This window comes from Panthera uncia (genome assembly GCF_023721935.1).
Source record: "Panthera uncia isolate 11264 chromosome B3 unlocalized genomic scaffold, Puncia_PCG_1.0 HiC_scaffold_1, whole genome shotgun sequence".
Classification (NCBI taxonomy): Eukaryota; Metazoa; Chordata; class Mammalia; order Carnivora; family Felidae; genus Panthera; species Panthera uncia.
In genome coordinates, this window is record NW_026057582.1 from 41964665 (window position 1) to 41985556 (window position 20892).

The window sequence follows — 20892 nt, forward strand, 5'->3', positions numbered from 1 at the left end:
GGAGAAAGAGTAGCCTTGTGGGATGAGTTACCTGGCCACATGTAAGGAAGCAGAAGTAGCATGGGTATGAAGAGAAGACTGAAATTGGCTGATGCTAGCTAGTGTGGCTGTTCATTTTGGGGAGCAAAGAAGTTGGGTAGGAAATGTAAGATAAGAATCTAAAAGGGTAGACAGAAGAGTGTGAACTTGATAGTTTAGGAATTGCATAGGGAAGTTTCTGATGAAAAGAAAGCAGTGCCTTTTTTTGAATTTTATTTTTTTATGTTTGTTTTTGAGAGAGAGAGAGAATGAACGAACGTGGGAGGGCAGAAAGACAGGGAGACACAGAATCGGAAACAGGCTCCAGGCTCTTAGCTATCAGCACAGAGCCTGATGCAGGGCTTGAATTCGCCAACCATGAGATCATGACCTGAACTGAAGTCGGATGCTTAACCAACTGAGCCACCCAGGCACCCCAGAAAGCAGTGTTTTAAAGATTAGTTTGGCATGATATGCACAATAAATTTAAGAAAAATACCTTGTAGGTAGTACTTGAACCCATGGTTTGTTGGCTTAATAGGATACAGAAATACTTCTTTCGGAAATCCTTTGAGCCTTATTTTTTAAATAATTAATTAATATTTATTTATTTTCTTACATAGGCTAGGGCAAAATATTACAGTTTCTTTGAGTTTCTAGGTGGTTGTAACACATTGTATTGGATCTGTTTTGGGAAAGGATGCTATAAGAAAATATAAAAGTTCACTTTTCTCAAACAGTGTTAAATTAGGGATTCATGTTCCTGTCCAGGGGCTTGATGTCTTAGTTTTTAATAGAAATAACTACAAACTCCATGTTTTTCTTGTCATTGGTAGCATTTGTAAAAAATATGAAATCAGTTTGACTACAATAATGAGTTACATAAAGTTGAACTTAATATAATAGCATTTTAGTCTATAGTGCGTAATTCATAGGTATTTGTTTTTGTTGGGACAATTTTTGCTTTTAATTACTATAGTGAAATAGAAGGTAAAGATAGAACTTTGTCAGGTTTGTGAAATTCTGAAAGATTTTTGGGGGGATTATTTACATGTATTTTTGAGAATCCTTTGGGGTGACTTGGTCATTTGGAGGTCTTAAAATCTGTTAACTTGGCTATCTTTCTTATTGTAAATGCCTCTGCAGCAACATTAAGTATTAGAGAGCAAGTTATTGGGATTCATTTGTTTGGTTTTGCTTTTTGCTTTTTTGGAACTTTCATTCCACTGGGAGCAGTAGCTGATTTATCTTAAACTCTAGTGATAATTTGCCTCTGAGATAAAACCTGCACTTTGCTTCCAGGACACTCCTTCACTCCTGAGTTTTCTTCCTCCTTCTCTAGTTCCTCCTACTTGGTCTCTTTTGTTGGATCCTTTTCTTTCATTTATCTCTGAATGTTATTGGCATGCTCTTCTCCTTCCTAAATTTCATCTAGTTCTGAGATTTTAAATAACTCTAATTTTATATCTAGCTCTAGTTTCTTTCCTGTAATACAAACTTATTTTTCTAATCACGTGCTATTTTCAATTACTGTATATTTAATAAGCCTCCACAACACGTCATATGCAAAACAGAACTCATTTCCTCACTCCCTCTTGCATCTCTTTCCAGTCTCAGTAAATGACACTACCCATCATTCACACAGTTGTTCAGTCTGTGTTCCTCATGAATCATGAATAATCATGATTTCCTTTTTAACTTTGTCTCCACATCCAATCCAGCAATTTGTGTGAATACATTCTTTAAAATGTCGTGAACCTGACCATTCTTTAGCATCTTCACCACCGTCACTTCCGTTTGAGCCATTATCATCATCTCTCCATTGGACTACTACAGTGTTGCAGGTTGAGTTCTCTGAAAAGCAGACTTTGAGACAGAGTTTCGTGTGCAGAATATTTTTTAGGAGATACCCTTGGTGTGAATATCTGTGAAGGGACAGAGTAAGGATGCAAGATCGGACGTATGGAGAAATAGAGTTACAGTGTTGGCCCAGTGAGAGTGTTTTTGGCCCCTGGGGCGAGTTCTGAAACAAAAATAAACTGTCAGCGTTGTCCTGCTTTAGACCAAAATTGTCCCTATCTTAGTCATTTATATAGACCACACTGGGAAAGGTATGATATTGAGTGAATTGATTCTCTGCAGTTGAGGTGATCCCTGAAAATACTGCCAGCTGAAGGCTCTCTACTGACAGCATGGCACTGGTAGCAGCTAGAACAAGTCCCTTCTTGAAGGGAGATCTGGATAATACATCAGTGTGTCTACCACAGACCACTCCTGTGCCACTAGGCTCCACTTTTTCATACGCATTTGGGGAGCAGCTCCTTTGGCATTCCAGTTGGGAGGAAAATTAGAAGAAGGTTAGTGGGATGAACTGTGGTTCCTACTATTGTGACTGGTTTCAGGTTGCAACTGATAATTCTCTCTTCTATGTTTCCCTTCTCTGTTCTCCATTCTAATACCCCCTTACTTTCAGCTAGTGCCTCCACTACTCTTGGTGGCTTAACTGGTTACCATACCCATCTTAGGCCAGGGTTGCTACACTTGTTCGTGTACTTTCAGAATTGGTCAAAGGAGTACCAAGAGTACTCCACGAATATATCTGTGTGTCACAAATACTGTTACGGCACCTATTGTGTAATAGCAGCCCTGCCTCCTGGTAATCAGAATCTGTTGCCTCTGCCAAGATGGTCACTCCTCTTCTTGCCTTTTATCCTCTGGATATAAGCAGCCAAAGCCCAGGCAGCACTTGTAGTTATAGTTTAATGGGACTCTTACTATATTCTCAGGCAAAGAGATCTTTGCCTTTGGAGATCAAGACTTCCAGCCCTGTAGACTCCAGAATTGTGGGAATAGCAAGTACAAATGGAGAGTCATTATAAGCAGGACCACTTCTGCTTTTATACTTTGTTCTCAGACTCTTGTTTTTCCTGTGGGAACACAGCATCATGTAAAGGTTTTATTTTTTTTTTTAAGTTTATTTATTTATTTTGAGAGAGAGAGAGCACAAGTGGGGTAGGGGCAGAGAGAGGGGGAGACAATTCCAAGCAGGCTCCACGCTATCAGCACAGCCTGACATGGGGCTTGACTTCATGAACCGTGAGATCATGACCTGAGCGGAGATCAAGAGTTGGATGCTTAACCAGCTGAGCCGCTCAGGTGTCCCTCATATAAAGGTTTTAAATTTGGAATATATACCGCATCTTGTAGAATAGTGCTCCATCTTTATTGAGTTATTGTCTCTGAACTGGCGCTTCAGCTATGCCTTCAGCAGACTGTTCCAGTGCCCTATTAGACTGACAGCTTCTGGGTGGTGTACTTTGTGATATGACCAGTGGATCCATGGTGACCTTGTCTGCTGTAAAATGGGTCCTTTACTCTGATGTGATATTTGGGATCCAGTGCCACAGGAACAGACACTCCCTCTGAGGGGAGGCATACCCAACTTGAATGTTTTTATTCTTGTCAGAATGAATTACTCATCCAAAATGGAAAGGAACCAGGTAATCAACTTGCCACCATGTGGTTGGGTTAGTAGTCTTCTTGAAGGATGGGGTGATTTCAGGGGCTCAGAGTTGGTTTCTATCACTGTTAGGCTAGATATTCAGCTTTGGCAGTACCTGGATCAGCCATGGTAAGTAGGACCTCATGCTATGGGGGCCATGTTGTCTCTGTACTGTGTTCTTTCTGTTCATGTCCCCAGTGTGCTAATGCTGGGTAAAGGCTGGCTGACGTCAACTGGCAGAATCATTTTGTCTACTTGGTTGTTTGATTTTTCTTCCATGGTGGATGTCCTCTGGCGAGTGTTAACATGTGACACAATGATCTTCACACTCTGTGCCCACTTTCATGTGTCCATGCACATGCCTCTATCCCAGATTTCTCTGTCTTTAATCTTCCAGTCTTTGTCCTCTCATAGTCAGGCCCTTTGCCATTGTCTGTGAGTCCATATATATTCTAAACTAAGGTCAGTTCTCTGTCTACCCAAGATGATGGCCAGATGTCTTTACCAAAACTTTGACTATTGAGAGGATTTTTCTTGCCACTGAATTTTAAGGCTTCCCCTGAATGAATTTTTAATTACTGCTGCTGTCCATTTTTAGTTGGCACCCACATGCCTAGCCAACTCTCTGCATGAGGCAAGTTCAGGCTGTTTCCTTCTCCATCAGCAGGTTGTAAGAGATGCCCCATAAGGCTATCCATGTAAATTGAAGGAGAGAAGCTAGCACAGTAATGGTAGAAGTTTGGCTTCCTGCTTATGCAGTTTGCTTTCTGGTCCTATTCATGTTTGGTTCTGGGTCTACCACATCCATCTAGGTTAAATAGTTTCTCAGTCCATTGACATAATATCTTGGTGAGTCTTTTAGAACCCAACTCATGCTATGTAGTTCTGGATGCAGGTTCACTTCCTGCTCTGTGGTTAGGTGTGCTGTCTCTACCAGGGTCTAGTAGCACAGTGGGAATTATTTCTCAAAAGGTGTGTAATCCTCTGCCTTAGATGGCATGATCTTGCTTTATTATCTAGCAATTTGTGTTGTGATTATTCACTGAGGTTTGCCACAACTCCACGTGACATTGTTTCCCAATACTGATACCTTTAATACTTAAATTAAGACTGATTCTTTTAATACCATAGGGTCTGCAAAGTTGTATGGCCCAGACAGCAAGGTTGGTTGTATGGCCCCCACTTCTTCAGAGCCCTTTCTTGCTTTTGTGTCACTTGGTATATGTGCCAGAGCATGTGTGCCCTGCATGCAGAACCTGGAAAGTCCTGTCAGGTATTGTGTGTCTTTCCTTGTGGTGGGATGTGCAAGGTACAATAATTGTCCTTTACTTTGGGTGAGATGTCCTGGAGGGCCCCTGACTACCTTAAAATTTTACTGATTCAGTGTGCCCTGGAATCTTTGTATAGTATATACATGAGTACATGTATCTTACCAAGATTCCACCAATGATGTCAGTTATGTATGATGGATCAGTAAGGTGTTCTGCAGAATGTTCATATGGTACAAATCATGTTATAGTAGGAGAGTTCACATAGTCCTGAAGCAAAGCTATAATTGTATACCACTGTCAGTTCTGTGTGACTGTAAACTGTCTGATCCTCTTTTTTCCCCCCCCCCCCCAATAGGGACAGAAAATAGTGTATTTGCCATAGAAAATAATGTATTTGCCAAATCATTGGCCATATACCATGAGGCTTGGAGAAACTATATCTGGTATGACAGATGTAATAGGCTACTTTTTTGTTGATTTTGAGATAAACACCTTTCAGGATTTATCTGGTTTTTGTAAAAACCCAGACTGATGAATTAAATTAGAAAATTGTGGGGAATATTGCCCGAACATCCTTTAGATAAGGGGTTGGCAAACGTATAGGCCCTGGGATAGATACCTGTTTTTAAAGTTTCACTGATATACAGCTGTGCCCATCTGTTTATGTATTGTCTATCGCTACATTTGTACTACAGCTATAGAACTGAATGGTGATAAGAAAGACTGTAAAGTACTTACTGTCCAGGTTTTTGAGAGAAAAATTTGCTGATCCTTGCTTTAGAGCCTTAAGAATGGCACTAAATTTTGACATTCCACTTGATTTACTACATTGAGTACAGAGGGGCAATTTCAGAGACTTCTTGGACTTCCCTACTGTGAAAGCTCTTACTCTATAGACCACGGACCCAATGTGGGAATTATGTCAGCCATCAAGTGTGCCCGTCCCTCTTACATGTTTACGGACTGGGAAAATGGCCAGTAGTTGGGCTAATGGACCCATTGGATCAGTGATGAGCTGGATCTTGGCTCTTGTATATCTTCACTCTCTTGAGTGCATGATGCTTGGAGTCCATCAAGTATCGGAATCAACTAGGACTCTGTATACAACAGACCTCAAAATGTTTGAGTATTTCCCTTTACCTTGTGTACAGTTAGTTATTCAAGTAAATGGTTGTACCTCTTTTGGAGGGGGTAAGGAATAGTAGAATCATTACTGCATATACTTGCTAGTATATTGCAGAGTCCTTCATCCTGGGAACCTGCCTTTTCCTCGTTCATAGCTGAAAGTGTATCAAGGTGCATCCTACAATCTCTGGGCTCTACTACTTCTTGTACCTTATCTACAACTGTTCTCCCATTCACTCACTCTGCTAGTTAAACTGGTCTCTTGTCATTGCTCACATACTGTTTGTTCTCTGTACTTGGAGCATTCCTTTCCTTGATGGCTTATTCCTTTAGATGTATTCAGGTCTTTGTTCAAAATTTATTTTCTTAGACCTTGTCTGATCACGTTTACCAAAATAACCACTTTAATCCATCACTCCGCATCCTTTTTAATTTTCTTCATAGTTCTTATTTATCATGTATCTGCTCGTTTGTCTGTCATTCCCTTTCATGATATCCATTAGGGCAGAGATTTTCTCCTGCCTTGTTTACTGCTATTTCCTTGGTTTATAGAATAGTCAGTAACATCTAGTAGACTCTCAATGAATATTTGTTGAATGAAGGAATATTGTATTTTGAGAAAATTGAAATATTTCATGTGAAAAATTCTTATTTTTCTCCATGTCAGTAATATTTGTCGATGTTTGAGTTTTGGGGCATATATCATTTGATAAAACTTGTGTATTGAAATTAATGAACAGTGTAACATATTTAATTAGAAATTGCAACTACTATAGGGGCACTTGTACCCCAATGTTTATAGCAGCACTCTCAACAATAGTCAAATTATGGAAAGAGCCTAAATGTCCATCAACTGATGAATGGATAAAGAAATTGTGGTTTATATACACAATGGAGTACTATGTGGCAGTGAGAAAGAATGAACTATGGCCCTTTGTAGCAACATGGATGGAACTGGAGAGTGTGATGCTAAGTGAAATAAGCCATACAGAGAAAGACCGATACCATATGTTTTCACTCTTATGTGGATCCTGAGAAACTTAACAGAAACCCATGGGGGAGGGGAAGGAAAAAAAAAAAGAGGTTAGAATGGAAGAGAGCCAAAGCATAAGAGACTCTTAAAAACTGAGAACAAACTGAGGGTTGATGGGGGGTGGGGGGGAGGGGAGGGTGGGTGATGGGTATTAAGGAGGACACCTTTTTGGATGAGCACTGGGTGTTGTATGGAAACCAATTTGACAATAAACTTCATATATTGAAAAAAAAAATTGCAACTACTGAATAACTAATAAATAAAATTAACAAATGAGAACTATGATTATTAAGTATTTACATAGGTATGCATGTGCAAAAACTGACAGGGAAAAAGAACATTACTAGGTAAAGCTATTTAATGGAAGTATTGTGGAGTTTTGGAAGAGCTGACTACTTCATAATTAATTTAGCTTTTTTTGAAGAAAAAACTCTGGATTTTACCAAAACTGAAAACTTGGACCTTTGAAATCAGATAAATCTATATGACCTTGGATTAAATAACCTTTTTGTATCACACAATTTCACAGGTCTAAAATGAATGAATATTAATAAAACCTACCTTATAGAGTTGTATTAAATGATACTAAGTATGTAAAGTGTTAGGCACCTAATAAACACTTAAAAATTAGCTGCTGTCAGCATTTTGTCATTATTTAGGAGTAATTCATATGCTTGTCAGATTTCCTGAAGTTTGTAAGTAGCTGAGTTTCTAAAGATCTAAGTATTCGCTCTAAACATAAATTCCTTGATATTGAGTCAATGTTTCCCAAATTATGTATATAAATTAAAAAGTATTAGACATATGTCAACTTTTGTTTCAACACAAATGAAATTGACTAAAGAGAGGTATGATTATCTAAATGATGATATGTTTGCTAAATGAGTTAATTGTTATTTCAGAGGGTCAAAATTTTTCCTTTGCAGGATATCTAATTCATCATTAGGGTTTAATTCTCAAACATGTCAGCACATGGATAAACTGATTTATTTTTTAAGTAGTTAACAATATTCTTTATTTTCTATGCCTTCCTCGTATCAGATAGCTTTCCTATAATGGAAATCTTATGAGAGAAACTGGATTAATATAACTGCTATTTTTTAGTTATTTGACCACTATAAAAGAGCCTCTTGTAGGTACAATATAAAAAGTCTTTAAAAATTTTTAATGCCCATTTATATTATTTTGTGTTCTTACTGTTTAGTGTTTACTTTTTTTGGGGGGGGGGCAGTCAGCGATATTAACGGTCGTAAAAGCTGTATGGTTTTCTTATAAGATATGATCCAGTTTGAAAGTTGATATTAGATCTTATGTATAGATAGGCATGTGACAGTTTATCAGTTGTCTGAGAAAATTATTAGTTTACATTATTGATGGGTCATACAATTAGAATGTTTATAAATTTAAGTAGAAATTTCAAAAGACATGATCAGTGATGTGTGTGGGCCTTCATGTGACAGTTTTCTCCTTTTTAGCTTCACCTGTTATCCTTACCACCTAACTTTAGGTACAAGGAGCTACTTGTAGTTTCCCATATTTGCTGTTCAGTTTTACCTAGTAATAGAATAGAATGATTTAAATCTCAGCGCAGCTTGTGTTGTCTTGAGTAAGTAATTAACCTCTCTTACTCTCAGTTTCCTCATCATAAAGTGAGGATGAAATAGGACCTCCCTTCTAGGTCTTATGAGAGAGTAGTAAATGAGGTAATGTGTGTAAACTGTTTACGTGAGCTGTTATTCTTGTTGGTACGTATTCCTGTTTTTGGTACATGTTCCTGTTTTTATGATGATGGTTATCCATAGTCTGACTGAAATTCATCCTCCCATTCCTCCTCTCACATCAGACTCACGTCAGTGAACCAGTCTCTCGAGTACCAGTGTGATGATAATGATAAAAAGAGCAAACTTGTTACCTGTTGGCGTTAATAGTCACCTCTCTTGTTCCATCCAGATAAGCTCTTTGTGATCTATCCATCTTCTCAGTTCCACAACTAGGTTAAGTTCTATCTTCTTTTTCCCTAATGATCTGGAAAGATATTTGTTCCATTTGTGTCTGGATGATTTTTCTTCTTTCTTTTGGTCTCATCTTAAGTGTTAAGCTCTCAGAAAGTTTGCCAGTTGTAATTCCTGTGTCTTACCAGTCTTCTATCCCTTAGTGTCTTCCTGTCATCTCTGTTTCTGTTGTATAGTCTTGGATCCAGGACTTTTTTTTTCCCTTACATTTATCACAGTTGTAACTAGTTATTTCTGTAATTGTTTAATGTTGGCATCCTTACCTAGAAGATCATTTCTTTGAGGCCTTTCAGGAACCCTGTCTATTGAATTACAATTTGTATTCTCAATACCCACCACTGTGCCCAGCACATAGCAGTTGCTCAGCAAAATTTGCTGAATTAATAAATAACCCCTTTTTTGTTGTCCCAACTACCTGTTGAGGTAGCGACTTATTCAGCAGTGTTAATATTAAAGTTTGGGCACAGGTTCTTAATTTTACTTATCACATACTTTTGCATTCTTTATAATTTCTTCTCTATTGGGTTGTGAGTTTCCTGAGGTTGCAGTTTTTTAATACATCTTTTTATTCCAAAGCCTAACAGCGTGCTTGGCACTGGAAATTTTATTGTTTAATGAATGTTTATCAATGAAAATATGTTTTTAAGATATGATTAACAAAGAGGAAATTTTGCAGATAATAAGAATTCAGACTGGAATCACCAGCAAATGGTAGCAGTCTAAGTTACATGCTAAGTGGGAAGCAATACAGGATACCCATTTACATGAAAGAAGATGGTATGAAAAATATGTACACTAGCGTGTATTAGTCTAAAAAATTCATTGTCAGCTGCTAATGGTAAACATTTGAGTGTTTATTTTCTTGATTGGGTCATCTGCTCTAATATTCCTTTTTTCATAATAAATGCTTTTTTTCTCAGAAAATTTAGAAAATTTTGTATCCTACTTTTTTCAGTATTATAGATGAACATTTTTTTCTCATTGCATGATTTTTCAGCATGATTTTAATAGGAACATGGTTTTCATCCTGGAAGTTTGTCATAAATTTTCAATAATGATTTCATTAAGTACTTATATGAACAATTTTTCAGTATTGTACATAATACTTAGTGGATGTTCTGTAAAAAATTTTGTGTTCATATCTGCTTTTCCCTTAGAATTTTAAAAGTAGAATTACTAGGTTAAAGGGTATGAGTATTTGTAATACTGTTTATGTTACTAAATCATTATTTATTATCCTTTAAAAATATTGTACATGTTAGATTAGATGAGAGTGTGAATTTCAGTTTACCCTCTCCGATATTGCATATTATAATTACCAAAAACAAAACCAAAACAAAACAAAACAAAAAAACCCACCCACTTTGCCAGAGTGTGAGGTTAAAAACAAAAGTGATAATTTGACCTCATTTGATTACTAGTGAAGCCACATATATTTCATGTTTCTTGTATTTCTTCTATAAATTGTGTCCTTTGCTCATTTTCCCACTGGGATGTTCTAACTAGTCATGATACTGTTCTGATATTTTAATATCCTAATTTTTATTAATTTGATTTTTTTCAATTGAAAAAGCCTTGTACATTTTAATAATGTAGATGTATTTAAATGATAATTTAATTCTATTTTAAGTTCTCACATAGTAGAACCTGTTTAATTTTTGCAAGTAGCATTAAGTTATCTTCTATGAAACTTTTTAAAAGAACACTTATTTTGTATACTAGGAGCCTTTTGTGGCAGATGAGTATATTGAAAGACTTGTGTGGAGAACCCCAGGAGGAGGCTCTAGAGGGGGACCTGAAGCTTTTGATCCCAAAAGGTGAAGTAAAAATGTTTTTTCCCCATAGATCCAACCTAGTTCAAGTTTGTGTTCGGAATAGAGGTGACTATTGAAATTCCTTTCAACGTTTATGTAAAGGGGTTTTAGTTAACAGTTGGACGATAAAGACACAAGCATTAGAAGTCAGGGATTGATTTATTTTCTTTTATATTTCTTTTAGAGAAGGATTTTAACTGGTATGAGGGGAGGAATTTTATTGTGTTATAAGAATTTAATATTTTCTTCAATTAATAATAAATCAGAAAAGGTTGGTTCTACCTGTAAAATAAAAACATGTTGAATATGTTGTTTTAAGTATAGTTATAAATCAGAGGAACAGAAAGTCATTGTTCCCTGGAATGCACAGTATTATTTTTATATAGCATCTTTATCGTTTTGACTGTTTTCTATAAAATTGGTTTCTATTCTGGCAGAGATTCTGAGTGAGGTTTTCATTCATGTTAAAGATAATTCCTAAGATGCTATAGAGAAAATTAACATCATTCCTACCTTAAGAAATGCTTATTAATATTCTGTTACAGATGAACTGGTCAGTTCCTAATGATTAATCATAGATGGATTGATACATACTCTGATTTTCCTCTACTAGGTTATTAGAAGAATTTGTAAATCATATTCAAGAACTCCAGATAATGGATGAAAGGATTCAAAGGAAAGTAGAGAAACTAGAGCAACAGTGTCAGAAAGAAGCCAAGGAATTTGCCAAGAAGGTACAAGAGCTCCAGAAAAGCAATCAGGTAAACACTAATTAAGCAATGAATAGTTTATACAGATTATATTTTTATTCCCTTCCACTATTAAGTTCTTAAAGAACTCTAGTCAAATAATAGTAACCATTGAGGTTTCTCTCCACCGTTTGCATCCCTGGGGGAAAATGTCAATGAATTGTTGTGAGGCACTCTTAGCACAGACTTGCTGTTGATCCATGGTTTGGGATCACAGTATTCCCTTCTGAGGTTGGAGTGGCATCCAGTACAGTCACAGTGCATTCTTTGAAGAATGTCACTTTAGCTGACCTGCATTTTTGGGGGCTCATGATTAGCTTGGATATTTAAGTGTCATTTGCATTCTCATTTAAACATAAAACAAAGCAATAACAGAACAGTATTGCCTGGATCACATTTTTCCCTGATCTGGGAAGTTTTACAGAAGTCATGGAATATGTGTCCCCATGAGAATTGTAGTATAACGTGGGGAAAGTGAATGCAGTACTCTTCCTCAATCCATTTTGAAGTAAAATCAAATCACAGCCTGGCCCTGGGGTAAGTAGGCCAAATTTCTTAGCCCTTCTTGGGTCCTACACTGAATCTGGAATCTGTGAACCCCTTTTATGGCCTGGGCCTGATCTGGAACTTGATTGCCCTGTATAAGTGTAGTTCATGGAGCATTGTGTAGCATTGCTGCCTCCCAGGGGCTGTTTGTTCTTTAGTGTTAGGGATTAGCAAACTGATTTCTGCTCAGATTTTATTTAGTTAGATTCCTTCGCTCAAGCATATATGGCTGTGAGAAAACATTTAATAAAGTCAGTAGTTTACGTAAGATAGAGGATGTGTTTTTACATAGTCCAAGTGATAGATTCCAAATACTTCCAATGCAGTTTTCTCTTGGTAATAATAATGGTATTATTAGTTAACCTAACAAGCTCTGGAGATAAGTCTGCTCTGCTACTTACTAGCAACTTAACTTCCCTGTGCTTTAGTTTTTTTCATCTATAAAAATAGGTGGTTACAAGGATTAAATAAGTTAATACATATAATATGCTTAGAACAGTGTCTGGCCCAGAGGAAGTCCTTAGTGAATGTTTGCCTCTCCCCCCCCGACCCCCATCTTAACTTAAAGTAAGAACGAAGTGTCATACTGAATTATCACCAATTTTGTTATCGGCAGTTCTAAGGCATTCATTGTGTATAATTTTCATACACCACAGAACAATCTCTGTAGTCAGAAAAGAGGAAAAATATGTTAGGAAGTATTGTACCTTTGCTTCATTTAAATAATTGTTATAGTCTTTTCTGTTTTCAAAACTGGGCAAGAACCATCTTACCTTATTTCTAATGTTGGCATTGCTCTTCAAATATTTAAAATATATGTTAACTACTCTATTTTTGAGAGAGAGAGAGAGAGAGAAAGCACGAGCAGGAGAGGGGCAAAGAGAGAGGAAGAGAGAGAATCCCAAGCAGGCTCTGTCTGTCAGCGCAGAACCAGACATGGGCCTCAATCTCACAAACCATGAGATCATGACCTGAGCCAAAATCAAGAGTTGGACGCTTAACCAAATGAGCCACCCAGGTCTCCCAATATTCTATTTTTAATTAGTGTTTTTCCCATCTGACGTATTTTGACTCCACGTGATGGCAAGCAAATTGTCCAGATCATGGGTCCCTTTGATACTTAGTTCATTGTTTTCAGGACTAAATGGTACTGGGAATGTTGTTAAACAGGATACTGTTTTGTTTCTAAACAAATGTTCTTGATAAAATGTTTTAATAGTTAAAGGTATAAAAGTGTGCAAGTTTGTTAGAAAGTTTTCAGATCATATTATGCTGCTAATGGGCATAAGTTTGTTTTTGTAGTTTACCTCATATATAACTCCTATATTATCTTCAGTTACCTAAGTTAGAGAGTAGGGATGAGATTGGTGCTCTGGGTTTGATATGAATTAATTTATAAACTGGATTCTCTGATTATATTTTATGCTTGTGTACATTTTTCCTAGGTTGCCTTCCAACATTTCCAAGAACTAGATGAGCACATCAGCTATGTAGCAACCAAGGTCTGTCACCTTGGAGACCAGTTGGAAGGGGTAAACACACCTAGACAACGGGCAGTGGAGGCTCAGAAATTGATGAAATACTTCAATGAGTTTCTAGATGGAGAATTGAAATCTGATGTTTTTACAAATTCTGAAAAGGTGAGCACTATCAGAATGATAAAAGCAAGCTGCATCATTAATAGCAATGCCTAATTATTACTTTCAAATCACTGAGTAGCTGATTTATTGAAACTTTTTATTGTCCTGAAATGTGTATTAGTACACTTGCCTGCAGATTCCTGATGAAGTGTGTATATTCAGATTTTTAACTATGGGATTGTCTTGGCATTTTTGTTTATAGAATTATGTGTGGTTTGGAAATGCTGAGTTAACTATGTTAATAGTTCTTTCCCATAATTGACTTTTAATATTAACAGAATTTAATAGTTATATTCTGTTGGGTTTAGGGGGTGGTGTGACCTAAATCATTGATAAGCTGAAATATCTTTCTGCACAAGGAATTCAGAGTTTCTGGTTTCTGTTGCTTGAATAAAGAGCTCTAGTTTGGACCAAAGAGATTGGAAAAATCTGAATTGTTTATGTTAATCCTTTTCATGGCACTAGTCACTTAATACTGGTCTGAGGGTACACGGTATTGACTGTTCTGCAATCTTGAAAGAAGGTTGTTTAGCTGACTTTCTCCCCCCGCCCCCCGAGGGGGAAAAATTCAAAATGCATGAAGAAATAGACATTCTTATAAATAGTATATGCACAAGGTAACATTGTCCACTAATACATTGAATATACAGTCTTCCTGCATTATTCCAAGTTTACTCCATGGGATATTTATGATAGTGGAATGTTAAAAACTAAGTATTGTTGAAGTTTACTTTGAATTCGGCAACACTGTTTTTTGTAAGTAGGAACTGTATAAGCTTACAGAAAAAGCAGTTACATATTATACATAATTCCTCTAAGGAAAAGACAGTATTTTAAATAATGAGTGTAAGGAATTCTATTTATTGTATAAAGGTAGAATTGACAAGATTAACATTAAGAATGTTGTCGAACTTAAACACTTGTAAGACAGTGGCAATATCTAGCTTTTGTTACATTTATATGATTTTTAAGTATAAAAGTATACTCACACAGACACACACCCTAAAGCTTGAGCAATGAACTGTTTTTCAGGATAGTTTATGGAATGCTTTTATTTTGTTTCTTAAATATAAAAATATATGGTTATAATATAAAAGTACATATTTATGCATATTATAAAATATGTTTTTATATATGAAAAATTGTATGTAATTTAAATTTTATAACGTGGATTACCTGGTATTATACCTGTTGGATTGTGTAATCTGTTTATGCTGTTATAAACCAAATGCAGATATTTTACCCAATGTGAGTTGGCCTTTTATTTGAAGGCAGCTCAAAGTAGCCATTTAGAGTCTAGAGAAAAAAATATTTTAAAATTGACTGATCATACATACTTTTAATCCGATTTGTATTGCTTGTAATGTTTTACATCATGAAATTAAGTTCTTTATACGCTTATTTAAACATTATAATTATCCTCAGGTCATTGTGTAGTTCTTTGTATTATCTGTTAAGTTCTAATTGAAAGAAAAAGTCTTCATATTACTATTTCATTCACTTGTTCACTCATTTATCTGTAGTTTTTAGGGTGCAAGTATAAACTAACAGTTTTTTGTTCTTGTTTTTTTAGACTAGTAATTTTTAAGTGAATTCTTCTTCTTTGCTTCACTCTCTTCTATTTTCCGTTTTCTTTCATCTTGTGTTCCTTTTTTCTTATGTTTTGTTCCTTTTTTCCCAATCATCTTGTTTTTCTCTCATGTCTTCCATAAGTTTGGGGTTACTATTTGCTAGTTATGAATCATTATTTTTGGCTTAGTATTATCACAGTTAACTACATTTAAGAACTTACATTTGGTATTAGATTGCCAATTACAAGATAAACTTCTAGATATCTCAGTTTCTATACTCTTGCCAGCTCTCCCTTCCCAATGGAAAGAAAAGGCAAATCACCCACACCTAGAGAGATGTGTGATTGCAGGAGGAATTAGAATAGGATAACACATCTTCTTCCTGCTCCATAGTCATTTTTATTTCTTTTAACTTTGCTTTAAAAAACCTATTTTCTGTCCATGTCATATATATTCCCTCTTACCTCTATTCTTACAAAGTTTGTTAGTTGTTTTACTCCCTAGAATCACAGCTTATTGTTCTTCATGTAGATAATGCCTGATGATTTGATTATCTTTAACACTGCTGCATGGGTGGCCTCTCACCTTACTCTACATGTAGACAAATTATTAGATTGTGGATTTGACAACTTCTGTACTTTTGTACTATACTTGTAACTGATTGATGCCCTTGACAACTATTGTGCTTTAAATGATTTTTATAAAATAATTACTTGTGGAAATTCAATAAAGTCAAGTGTTATTTATTGCTATATTCCTACTACATTAAGGAAAGTTTGCAAACAGCACATAATGGGGACTTCCATCTCTTAAAATAATAGGACAGATTCCTGGTGGAAACAGAACTGGCTATAGACCAGGCAGGTCTTTTCTGAAGGGGATATTGGTGAGGAGAAAAGGTTGGACATTGCTAGTCCAACTAAATGGCATGGTGCAAAGTGATATTGGAGTGGTACCTGTTCCCATGTGCAGCAGGATGGAGTGAGTGTTTATAACTGAAAATCACAGTGACATACAGACAAGAAGAGAAGAGATAACTCAAACCAGAATGCTATGTTCACTATTGTTTGGCAACAGTTTGTTGGGCCCTGCTGTTGTCCACTTTGCTTGCCAAACTTCACATGAGTGCTTGGTTAGAAAGATCTGTGTTAATGTTTTTAGCTCTTGCTTCATGTTTGTAAGAGTCTCTTTATTTTTTAGTGTAAAAGAAAGTGAGTGATCATAAATCAGTTACTGAAGGTGTGCCAAAACTCAGTACTTAACTGAAACTTAAAGAAAAAGTGAATATTGTATAACTCCCCCCACACATTAGTGTAAGTAAGCATGGTCCAATATTTGCATTTCAAGGACTTTAGACCCTTGGCCTGAATCCTTTAGTTCCACCACTTAAAGAAGTACACCTCTGTACCATATTTCATTCAGGAGGCTTCATATTCAACTCTATATTTGCTTTTAGAACAAGTTTTATAAATTTATGTGTTTATTAAATGATAGGTATTTTAGCTGTTTTATTTCGTTATATTCATTCAGTTCAGCTTAAAGTGGGATATATGCAGCAATATGATCTGAATTATTTTCATAAATCTTGTTTGTCTTTTTTGGGTTCATAAACCAGAAGAGACACTTAGGCTTTCAGCAAGCAATGATTTTAATTTTTTCAGAGTAAACTTGAACTGCAAGTTTCACTGGGAAGGGATTATGGCATTATAAAATCACAAAATTTCAATACCAGAAAGACAGATTTTTATGTTTTATTGATTCATTTATTGATGATAATGTATTTCCGTTGCTCACAAGGTTTTATTTGTATGGATTTTAAAAGATAATTGTTGGAGTGAGGGTCTATTGGCATACATAGGGGATTATTATTATTTTCAAATATAAAGATATATTTGGTATGTATAGGGTTTGTTTTTTTAATTATTGCTTTCATTTATTTTTGAATAGATCAAGGAGGCAGCAGACATCATTCAGAAGTTGCACCTAATTGCCCAAGAGTTACCTTTTGACAGGCAAGTTCATTTCTCAAGAGCTAATTTGCATGTATGCTATAATTTATAAAGTTTTATTTTTCCCTGTATGTTTTTGTTTATTCAACAAGAGTTTATTGAATACCTCCTTTGTACAAGCATAGTATATAAGAGTTGATTGAAAAAATATAGTTTCTTAATATCTAAATTTAGTGGTATACTTTGAAATACTTTCAACCTTTTGTCTATTTTTTTTTAAGTTTATTTTATTTTGAGAGAGAGCGCGTGCATAAACGGGTCAGGGGTAGAGAGAGAGGGAGAGAGAGAATCCCAAGCAGTCTCCACACTGCCAGCAGACCCCCAGACACGAGACTTGATCTCATGAACCCATGAACCGTGAGATCTTGACCTGAGCCATGATCAAGAGTCGGACACTTAACTGATGGAGTCACCCAGGTGCCCCTCTTTGTCTTTCTTCTGAAAAAAAAAATTGCTGAAGAATTTTGAAATTTCCTAAAGTGATGTTTTAAATTTTCTTTTTTTTTGGACTCTGATAAGCTGGAATGGAGGGAATGGGGAAAGTTTAAACATGGGGCCATTCAGCTGCTTTTTCTTATATCTAGATGAGAGTCCTTAAACTTTATGGAGTTTTAGACACCTTAAAAGTTGATGAAAGCTAAAAAAGTTTCTTCAGAAAATTCAGATCCACACAGATTGTTATAAGCAACTTCATGGAATTTTAGACTCTTTAGCCTAGCCACAGACTCCTCCTTAGGGACTTCAAAATTGGACCATTTCCTTAAATGGGTAAAATGTGTAGATCACAATAGGTTGCCTGATAATTGTTGGATAATCTCTCCATTCTATTCTGCATATACTCATCTTCTCCTATTTTTCAGTTACATATTTCTCTTACAATTCTGTTTTAGTCTCTGCCAAGCCTTGGAGTTGAATATATGTCCTAATTAGTTTTAATTCTTTCACAGAGATCAGTATGGCCTTACATGCATTCTATTCCACCATGACTTTGATACATCAGTTTTGTATAACTCTACTTTTTAAAAAAATTTTTTTTAATGTTTATTTATTTTTGAGAGAGAGGCAGATTGCGAGTGAGAGTGGGTCAGGGGCAGAGAGAAAGGGAGACAAAGAATCTGGAGCAGGCTCCAGGCTCCAAGCTGTCAGCACAGAGCCCGACGTGGGGCTCGAACTCACAAGCTGTGAGATCATGACCTGAGCCAAAGTCGGATGCTCAACCGACTGAGCCACACAAGCGCCCCTGTACAACTCTACATTTTTGTCACCTTCTTTATCTGTCTTTGCCATCTCTTTTGCCAACCATCCTCCTCTCTCTCCAAACTGATTACATAGAATCTCTCAACATTACTTTTTCATAATGTACATTCTCCCTTGATATTTAAGATTTTAAAAAATTCTAGTGTAGGGGCGCCTGGGTGGCTCAGTCGGTTGAGCGGCCGACTTCGGCTCGGGTCATGATCTCGCGGTCCATGAGTTCGAGCCCCGCGTCGGGCTCTGTGCTGACAGCTCAGAGCCTGGAGCCTGTTTCGGATTCTGCGTCTCCCTCTCTCTGACCCTCCCCCGTTCATGCTCTGTCTCTCTCTACCTCAAAAATAAACATTAAAAAAAAAATTCTAGTGTATGGTAGTATGTAATGTTTTAGTTTTTGAATTTGCAAAGATTGGATGGTTCGTCTGTAACACACATTGCTGGGTTCTTTTTATGACTTCTATTTTATGTTTCATATACTGTTCTTGTTATTTTTCTTTTAAATAACAGTAATGGATTTTTTTTTATGAAAAAAATCCCAACAGAAGGGGCAAATAAACAAATAGGAATTTAAAATGTTAGCGAATAGGGCCACCTGGGTGGCTCAGTTGGTTAAACATCCGACTTCAGCTTGGTCATGATCTTAGGTTTCATGAGTTCAAGTTCTGCATTGGGTGAGCTTGAGCCCCTGCTCTGAGCTCCACATTGACAGTGTGGAGCCTGTATGGGAATTTCTCTCCCCCTCTCTCTCTGCTCCTCGCTCACTTGTGCACACTCTCTCTCTCAAAAGTAAATTAAAAAAAAAATCTTTTAAAAACTTGTTAGTGAATATAAGCAGAGACAATAGCTCAGTGTTGGGGCTGGTGGGGTTGTTAATGCCTCATATAGAACATCTCCCTCTTTAACAAGTTATTGGTTATTCAGAGTGAATTTCATAAATGAGAACTAGCCGCCCCATCTGAATGGCCCAAATTCAGTTTTGTTACCTGGCATGCTTACTATCAGTACTCTTTCCCTCCTGGTTGGCTGACTAGCTGGTTTGTTTGCTTTCCTTCTTTCCTTCCTCCCTCCCCCCCTCCCTTCCTTCCTTCTTTCCTCTCTTCTTCCCTTTTCCCCTCCCTTCCTTCTTTCCTTGATGATGACCTTTAATACAAAGGTTTCCCTTATACTCCCAGACCCCGTTTCCCCTTTTATTAACATCTTAGATTACTGTGGTACATTTTTCTCTAGTATGAACCTCATCATTGGTTTTTATCTTCCAGATTTTCAGAAGTAAAATCCAAAATTGCGAGTAAGTGGAGTTTGATTTATTTAATAGTTGTGAATAGGTGATAAAAATACTTCTATAAAAGAAAAATAGTAAAAGGAGAGATAGTGGGAACAATGTTATCTTCTCACCTTATCCCTGAGTTTGACTCCTCTTCATTGAAGCAGTCATTACCGGTTTCTTAGGTATTCTTCTAGAATATCCTATGGATATACAAGCATAGGACATAAATCACATATACATGTGTAGAATTTAGTCCTGTCCCTGGTTATTTTTAAATAATTGGTAGCATCCTATACAAATAGCTTTATACCTTGTGTTTTTAATTTAACAGTGTATCTTGGAGGTTGTTTTGTATCCATGTATCTGTAAAGTAGGTTCTTTGTCTTAAAAGCTAAGAGCTTTTAACTTAAAAGCTTGTGTGAGCATTTCAGTATCTTTATAACTGCTTACATGATTAGTTTTATCCTTTCCAGTCTTTGGATTATATTTTAAGCAGATCATTCTGGGTCTCTGGAAAAGCCATTATATTTGCAGGCTCCCATGGTAATTTGAGTCATGTTTGGGAGACCATTGCATAGAAGGTTCAGAGAGCCACCTATTTTCCCAAAAGTGTTACAATAAGAATGACATAGATAGTTGGACTTCTTGGCAACGTTTCTGATTACTGTAAGATTAACACAGCATTCAGGTTTTCACACAGAACATTAGTAGCCTCAATAATGTAGTGAATCAGACACCATGTATTATCTTAAGGTGATATTTGGTGTTAAATCCACGATAGTTCATGGTAAAGACATCTGAATTCTAGTAAAGAGTTCTGTAGTCCTCTTCACCATTTCTACAGCTTTATGTTTAAGATTTTTCCTATCTCATACTATCAGAAATGACATCCAGAGGTTTATCTCAGTCAGCTGCTTTTTTAAGTAACAGTGGTAAGTGGTAGTCAGACCAAGGGAGTTCAGCTGTTTTCCTGGTTGGGAAGATTTCTTTGTCTTTAAAAATATAGATTTATATTATATCATAGTGTATTTTAGGGGCTAGACTCACTGCGTATAATCACATATTGTTTTTATAAGTCTTTCAA

The 20892-nt window shown here is 36.3% G+C and overlaps 1 protein-coding gene across 1 annotated transcript in view; it reads left to right on the plus strand.

The window, feature by feature from the left end:
- The window catches only part of EXOC5 (exocyst complex component 5), a 59206-nt gene that overhangs the window by 9485 nt on the left and 28829 nt on the right, over positions 1–20892 (plus strand). Inside the window, exons 2-6 of the mRNA XM_049611546.1 lie at positions 10684–10778; positions 11389–11536; positions 13516–13710; positions 17229–17293; positions 19801–19829. Of these exons, the coding sequence (XP_049467503.1) occupies positions 10684–10778; positions 11389–11536; positions 13516–13710; positions 17229–17293; positions 19801–19829 (532 nt within the window). The remainder of the gene's footprint in view (positions 1–10683; positions 10779–11388; positions 11537–13515; positions 13711–17228; positions 17294–19800; positions 19830–20892) is intronic.